Source organism: Sinocyclocheilus rhinocerous, unplaced genomic scaffold (genome assembly GCF_001515625.1).
Source record: "Sinocyclocheilus rhinocerous isolate Xijiao unplaced genomic scaffold, SAMN03320098_v1.1 scaffold311, whole genome shotgun sequence".
In the NCBI taxonomy this organism is placed as follows: Eukaryota; Metazoa; Chordata; class Actinopteri; order Cypriniformes; family Cyprinidae; genus Sinocyclocheilus; species Sinocyclocheilus rhinocerous.
Genome location: NW_015623669.1, coordinates 270018 through 278603, shown reverse-complemented (window position 1 = coordinate 278603; position 8586 = coordinate 270018). Strand labels below are relative to the sequence as shown.

At 38.6% G+C, this 8586-nt stretch overlaps 1 protein-coding gene across 1 annotated transcript in view; it reads right to left on the bottom strand.

Moving 5' to 3' along the window:
* Window positions 1-6995: 6995 nt before the first annotated feature.
* LOC107723155 (ubiquitin-associated protein 2-like) overlaps window positions 6996-8586 on the bottom strand; it is a 56651-nt gene continuing 55060 nt past the window's right edge. Inside the window, exons 26-27 of the mRNA XM_016531722.1 lie at window positions 8178-8366; window positions 6996-7357 (exon numbers count right to left, since the gene is read on the bottom strand). Coding sequence (XP_016387208.1) covers window positions 7277-7357; window positions 8178-8366 — 270 coding nt within the window. The 3' untranslated portion in view covers window positions 6996-7276. The remainder of the gene's footprint in view (window positions 7358-8177; window positions 8367-8586) is intronic.

Here is an 8586-nt window from a genome sequence, read left to right as displayed (position 1 = left end):
TGATAATGATTCCTCTCACAGTCGCATCCGCTCGTCACCAGACGTACTTTTGATGGCATCATTACGTGGCGAGCGTTACGCGTCGCTCTCATTCACGTCATGATTGATTGATCTGTGTTTTGGTTATCCCTCCGCGCTCTGTTCCGTTTGCAGTACAAGTGCGAATCAGCATAATTGCACTAATTACGGCCAATTTCTCCGTGAATGGAGCCGCTGTCAAATCCGACAACAGACGAGGGACAAGAATATCTCACGGTCCTTATAAACTAGATGAAAGGGGACGAAAACACCCCGTGAACACGCCATTGAGTGCGAGAGCAGGATTGCAATTTAAAGCACCGAGGGAGGAGGAGAAAAGAAGGGAACATGCGGAGATTTTAGAGCGGAATCAAGTACCCAGCTCACGGAGGTAGCGGGCAACCCCATTCAGCGCGTCGCATCTCTACCGGGGGGCGCAAATTCCGCTTGACAGCCATTACCCCGCGAGCCCGAGTCGCCCCCCTTCAAGTGTCTTCCTCTGAGAACGGTTACCAGCGTGCATTCCTTCTGCTGCAATTAGGCCTTTATTTATCACCTCTTCAGAGCTGAGTAAACAAACGTAATGTGCGGAAATCACTGGATAATTATTATCCCAGGGTGCGCATTATGGGGGTGTGGGGGGTCTGACCCCCCTAATTAAGGCTTGAACCAACAAAGCCAGTCAAAATAAAAGAATGGGGGGTCTAAGAAGACCGAATAATATATTGCTGTTTGTTTATTTATTTTTTCTGCTGCATTTTAAAATGACATTTAAGTAAAACACAAAGTTAGTGAAGTTAAGGTGGGAATACACAATACAACTTTTTTACAAATTTCGCAGAAAATCGCGTAGAGACTGATGCGCACCAACTCTGATTTTTTTTAGCTTCAATCCAGTCGGAGGACATCAAGCATGCTTGATATTTTGGGACTATTTTAGACACATAAGGTGCGTCCCAATTTGCGTACTTATACACTATTCTATGTCATTTTATAGCATAAATATTGCAAGTAGTAGGTTCACACCACTTATCCATAAATGACATTTAGAATTTATAAAATGCATACACTACAGGGTTGAGTACATAGTGCATGAGTACATAGTGTATAAGTGCATAGGCCCTGTCCCAATTAGTACACTTCATGTGCACTTGCGGACTTAAGGCCCAGGTATACTTCACTTTCCGCGTTCCATTCCATCTCGTGCACAGACGCGTCCGCACAGCTTTCAAACTATGGCCCTGTCCCGAATCACACCCTAAACCCTCACTGTTTTCCTCTGAGTCCACACTTTCGTAACTTAATTCCGCTTTGACTGTCGGTTAGAAGTCTGCTGTGGAGCTCGCCTCAGTGTGGGCTCAGCAGAAGTGCGCATCGAGGGCGCATAGCGGCCGCAAAGGGGCGCTCACGAGCACCCTTCTGTAAGCTAAAATGACGAATGGGACACCCTATGGTCTCGTAGACTTAACGGACACGCACACGCGGCGGCCATTGTAAGTCCGCAAGTGCACATGAAGTGTGCCATTTGGGACAGGGCCTATACTCAACTGCGGAGGGACGAGTTCGACACATGTGCAGTACCACCTAGTAGACTAGTTCTGTCTCAACAATCACCTTGCGCCTGCACTGTTGTACGCGGACTGTCTGCACGGTCACAAAACTTCTGATGACGAAAATTGTGTAACACGGACAGTGCGCGAACCATCGTGGATGGCCGAAGTATACTTTGGGTTTCACAATGGCCGCCGCGTGCGTATGTCTGTTAATTCCACGAGACCGTAGGGTGTCCTATTCATCATTTTAGCTTTCAGAAGGGTGCTCGCGAGCGCCCCCTTTTGGCCTCTAAGCGCCCTTGATGCGCACTTTTGCCAAACCTGCATGCACTGAGGTGAGCTCCCCCAGCAGACTTCTACTCAGCAGTCAAAGGCCCTGTCCCAAATGGCACACTTCATGTGCACTTGTGGTCTTGCGGACTTACAATGGCCGCCACGTGCGCATGTCCGTTAAGTCCACGAGACCGTAGGGTGTCCCATTCATCATTTTAGCTTTCAGAATGGTGCTCATGAGCGCCCCCTTTGAGGCCGCTATGTGCCCTCGATGCGCACTTCTGAGAGCTCCGCAGCAGACTTCTACCCAACAGTCAAAGCGGTGTTGCGTCACGAAAGCGTGGACTCAGAGGAAGAACGCGAGGGTTTAGGGTGCGATTTGGGACAGGGCCAAAGCGGCATTACGTCACGAAAGTGTACTTTGAGGAAGACCGCGAGGGTTTAAGGCCCGAGTATACTTCACTTTCTGTGTTCCGTTCTGTCTCGCGCACAGCCACATCCAGGCAGCTTTATACTCAAAGTATACTCAAACGAGGATGAGCGTGCATGGATGAGTTTGACACAAGTTGTGTGTCTCCTAGCAGTAATAAAGTACATGTTTCTGCGTGAGCTTTGTTGTGTTCCGAACAATTTAAAAGGCTGTTAATGTGTGATCCTAAGTCGATTAGCGTAATTCCTAGTTTTCTCTCAAGTATATGAGTGTTTTAAAATCTGTTTAAATTTCAAAAGTCCTGTGTATTCCAGCCTTTAGTCAGAGTGGCTACGGATGTGAACTGAAATCAGGTTCACGTGCAAAGTAACCGTAGCAAATGTTAGTTGCTCATGCTCAGCCATATTTAGAATTCTGTCTGTGAACTTCTGTTCTGCGGTAGCCCTATAGCGTAGCTGTTGAAGAATAATTAGCTGGTGAATGGATTTACTTATTGTAGACTTAACTAAAGTTATCATATGCATTGTAGTGTTCAAAGCAGATGTCATAACAAATGTCAGTTGATTGGGAAGATTTTAAAACGAGCAGTTCAGACAAAAAGCACAGTGCTGAAAAGGGTGAAGCTACATAAGGGCTATATACAGTACATACACAAGAAATACTGTCAGTATTCACCACTATATTATAGATTGACACATTACAAGTATATTGCAAAAACATTTTTATTACCATTTAAGATGTCTTTAAAAGGATAATTTAATTCATTTCATAAGCTCCATTTAATGTCACAATTCTCACACGGTCGGACCCCATGTAACTCCTCAGACCACCTAACAAGGAGTTCTGTGGCTAATGCATAGAACCCCCATGCCTTTCATTAAATGGACAAAACAGTTCAAAAATTGTTCAAAATATCTTCTTTTGTTTTCATACAGGTTTTAAACAACATGAACGTCATGAGTAAACGATGACAGAATTCTCATTTTGGGTGAATATCCCTTTATTGTCCCACACAAATGAGAAAAACCTCAACTGAAATGCACAGACAAAATTATTTAAAATATTTAATTCATTTCATAAGCTCCATTTAATGTCACAATTCTCACACGGTCGGACCCCATGTAACTCCTCAGACCACCTAACAAGGAGTTCTGTGGCTAATGCATAGAACCCATTTATTCATTTGTGCACTTGCTCACCAAATGCAATAAGAGAAGTAGGGCAGCAGCATGTAAAATGATTTGACTGGTTGATGCAGTCAAAACGATATTACCTGATAGCTTCTCTAAATTGAATTTTTGACAGGGAGGATTTTACGTGCTAAATGCTGATGGAAATGAAAGAGACAGTAGTCAAACATCACACAGGCTGGGCCCATTGACCTGCATATGTGAGAGAGACAGGCAGCCAGAAAACACACAGCAGCAAGACAAAAAGGGCTCTGTGGCCCTGACGGCAATGTGGGAGCCCCTCACTGGTCTCACTGGCAGGAGATCATTGTTATTCTCAGCAAATCAGTGCATGGATGACACACAACTTCATTCTTAGAAACATTTTCCCTCTATATGCACACACACACACACACACACACACACACACACACAGAGACTACATTATTCAGAGCCAGCCAGCTATTCAGCTGACAGACAATCTTATGCTATAGCAAAGTAAATTAATGCAAACACTGCATCAATTAATGCAAAGCCTCACTGCATCAGAGTAATTAACACTGCAGGCCGGCCCTATATATGTTGACATGAATGAAAATACACAATAGTGAGTGGCATGAAGACTGCATCATCTTCTGAAGGTCATTGTATGATATGATAAAGGACAACAATTCATTGCTTTATGTTTTAAAACCATAAACATAGACTAAAGGGATAATTCACCCAAAAGTGAAAATTGTGTCATCATTTACTCACCCGCATGTCATTCCAAAACTGTATGATTTTTTTTTTCTGCGGAACACACTCACAAAAAAAAATAATATATATATATGGGTCAAAGACATTAAGATGTCTGCATCAAAAGAAATGTACAAAAGTGATTTTATGTCCAGAGAAAGCACATTAAATGTAAGTAAAGTGTCTACTTTTATGGTTTCAAATAAGTTTTTGGAGAATAAAATGTCACAATTTGGTTGAACTAATGTTACATTGTCATTCAGTGTAACACAATATTTATATAAAAATTCAAACAACATGCTTATTCTGACGTGTACACATTAAATATATATATATATAAGAATAAGGGAGCATATTCAATTTGATTGTATTTTAAATGAGTAAAAATTCTTACTGACAAATTGGCAAAACATAGGAGAGTGGCAAATTTAAAAAATGTAAATGTAACTAATTAGTATTTGGGGTGAAAGTAATTAGTCTTTTAATATGTCATAAATAGATTTTTGTTGTAAATATGCCTGACAAGATTGTTACACTGAATGATATTTTAGTGTGTGTCTTCTGTAAATCAGGGGAAAATCTATTATATTTATTTTTTGCTCTGAAAAACAAAACAAAATTGCAATTAAATTAAACAGGATTTTTAAAAAAATTTTGGGGGGGGGAAAAGCAACAACAATTTAAAGCAGTATTACACTTATTGTTTTATGCTTAAACCCTTTTTCGTCTTTGACCCATATATATATATATATATATACATATATATATTTTTTTATTTTATTTATATTTTGGTCCATATTTGAAAGTCAGTGTTGTTTGGACCCCATTGACTTTCAGTCTTTTTATGTGTTTGAGAAAGATGTTAAATATATTAAAAATAGAAAATACTAATCAGTAAAACAATGTTTTTATTGCTTAACAATGTGTTTGTTTGTTCCTTTCTATAATAACATGTTATTATTCTCTCTCTCTAGATGGATGGATAGAAATAATCACATATCTAAAAAGATATGTAGGACGTTATAGAATAGTTCCATTCCTGGTTTCTGATTGGTCAATACAGCGTTCCAATAAGGGAACAGCTATGACGTCACTGTAAATTGTTTATTCGGCTTTGTGGCCTTAATTTTTTTAATTCAGTAAATGTTTTGTAAAAGCAATAAGGCACTTGAGGCTGTGCTGTATTGTGAATATAGTCAGTCTGCTGCACAATATAACGCAACTAAATAACACAACCCGTATTATATCGCTGAATTATATATCTGACTAAACTTTAAAAACGTAATAACTATACATAGTGCACTGATACAATGATCTATACTGTTAATTTCCTCCACTTTGACGGCAACATTAAGCACAGTAAAAAACTAGGTTACTTACTAAAGCACCGCTTCATAACACTAACACTGATGCTGGCGCCCTCTAGTGTTCAGAACTATATGCTAGCCCAGCGGTGACAGACACTAACATCACTCTTTACTGAAACACACACAAAAAAAATCAGGATGTAAAGTGAAATCATATGTTGTTAATCAACACTCCAACACTCCCACTTTCTATGAATAAAAAAATAAAATAAACGGCATTGTCATAATTACAGCAGAAATACCAAATATATATATATATATATTTAGCTAATATGGCGGCCTCAGATATTGTGTTGGACAATGGAGGGATTTAAAGAGTCAAGTTCAGAACCACTGCTGTACATTGAATGCTTATGGTTTTCATGTCATTGCAAATTGTCTCCAGGGAAGATAGAATGCAGAATTATTAGAGCGTCATCGTGACACACCACCTTCCAAACTCCTTGAACAGAACCAGCTTAGATGAGATAAAGTACCTAAAGCCCTAAACTAATTCAAGTCTGAAGAGCCTTCGCCCTGTGAATCTATTAAGGAGATGTTGGTGAGATTATTTATTTGCCTTTATTTAACCAGGAGAGAACATTACTTTAACAATGAATAGTTCTACATTAGACACTTTTATAAATACATGGACAGGAGCAGCAGAAAGTGTATACATTTTTGTTTTCATTCATTCTTTTCTTTCCTGTTATCACAGCAGTTTATAATACATCAGCAAATATGAAACAAAGTCGAATTGTGTCTTTATTCTTTTTTGTGGACTTTCTATTATTTATTTAATTCATTTTTTTTTTTTTTACAAATGCACAAATTAAATTTTTGGGTCAAATTAATTTTATGAAAAACATCAGCTTCTTTGTTACTGAAATGGCAAAAATAATTTTAATAATTTTGAGATTATAAGGTAAACAGCAGTAAACAGAAAATTAGCCAAGTTCAAACTTGCAAACAAACAACATATTTCACGTTAATGTTTACAAACGTAAAAAACCAAGCAATTCCACTGTAATAAAAACTAAAAATAATTAAAAATTCCACTAACAGTTTAAAGATGCATCCCACATGGATTAATCTAAAAACTGTCACAAGCAGCACTATGCAAATAAGAGACACACAACATAGTGAATAGCTCAGAACCTTTATTCAGAGGGCAACAAGAGTAAAATATAAAATGTATGGGCTGTTTTTCCTTTCTTTCAGGTGACAGAAATTAATTTCAGAACCATTGTACGGGAGAACTACCCCTAGAGGAAAAGAGTCAAGAGTGGTGCGCTCTCAATGCTTGTGAAGCCCCTCAAGATGTCTGAATGGATGAAACCCCACAGTTCACCCTCCTCCGCCATCAGTGCTCTAGTTCTCATTGCAATGTCTCTGTAGTTTTCCTCAAATGCTTTTCCTTTTAATTTTTCGCTACATCTCTGCAGTTTTTAAAAAGTAGTTTTTAAAAAAAAAAAAAAAAAAAAAAAAAAAAAGTCCTTCAAAAAAATAAAATGGAGCGACCACATCTAATGTTCGGCTTCTTAACATTTACAGTATATATAAATACTTACATAAATATCTTACATGGAAAACCTAATTCAGAGAAGGAACAAAAGCAGAGGAGAACGTTGGAGGAGGGGGACGGGGGACAACTGATACGGAGTGTGTTTGTGCATTTCATGTTAGAGGCAGGACAGTGTGCACACACAGATTCGGGCGTTTATGTGGGTAACAGTATAAACGGCGCGTTCAGTTAGCCCAGTATGGAGAGCTGCTGTAGTTGGACTTGCCCTGACTCTTCTGCATGCTGTTGGCCTGACTGCGTTGGCCCTGCAGAGGACAAAAAGAGTCAACATTAACCCTATAAAGCTTACTGGATCATATTTAATATGCAAATTAACATTATCAAAAAGTTTGCTGAAAACCCTGTTGCACACAATCTACTACATGCCTTCCGTCACCTGTTTGAGAGTTTATACTGAAGTTTAGCAAGGAAAAGGCATTTGAGTATAATTGTAAAAGTGTCCCCCTTCAGGTTGTGGTTCACACGTCTTTATGCAGTGAACATTTTCTGGACTGAAGCTACTTAGGTTTATTTGATTATCCATATGTCATTATATAGAAAAATCATGTTAAAATGCATCAAATTTGATAAATCAGGCTTCTGAATAACATTCATCGTGTTACACTGCATTGTTTTGCCCCCAAAATAAATTCTACAGCGCTTTGATGATAAAACTAAGCATTTATCATATTATTGAGAGATACAATGAGAGGGCTAATATTTATATGCATTTTAAGTAGACTGTTACACATTAAGAGTTAACATAAATCCATCTTTTTGGCCATTTAGCTATAAGCAACTGCACCAAATTTCATACTTTTGTTCCATTTGGGCCCCTGAATAAAACTGGTTTTTTCTCTCCATATCAGCGCCATATTCTCCTATATCATATATGAGCCATAAAAGCCTGATGTATCAAACAGTACTCAAAACACTTTTTTTTATTTTTTAAAGATTTTGTCTAAAGGTTGAATAAACTTCCATTTCACAGGGTTAAGACACAAACTGCTTCATAGGAAAAAGCTTTAAAACATTTCTGAAACACCTCAGAGCATTTGATTGTGAATACTTGTAGGCATGATGTACCTGCGTGTCTTGAGCCATGTGGTGGTGCAGTAACTGTGAGGGGGGCTGCTGATGGGGCAGTATGTGAAGGAAGGGTGCGGGGGCATATCCGGGGGCACCTGCGGGGTTAAGCGGGCCGGTTCCTCCTAGAGCTGAGGGCAGGCTGAACGCAGGGCCGGCTGCTGTAGGGAAACCCTGCTTGTCAAATGACTAGAAGGGTCAGAGAAGAGAAATTAGATTAATGGCCTTGAAAGGACCCCATAAGTAAAAAAACAACAACAAAAAAAACAAATCAAAATAAGGAATATTTAGTTTCTAATATTAATACGATTTTAAAACGTTAATTTCAAAATTAATTTAAATAGCAAAAATACAACAAATAATAATTTATAATATAACATATATATATATATATATATATATAATTTTT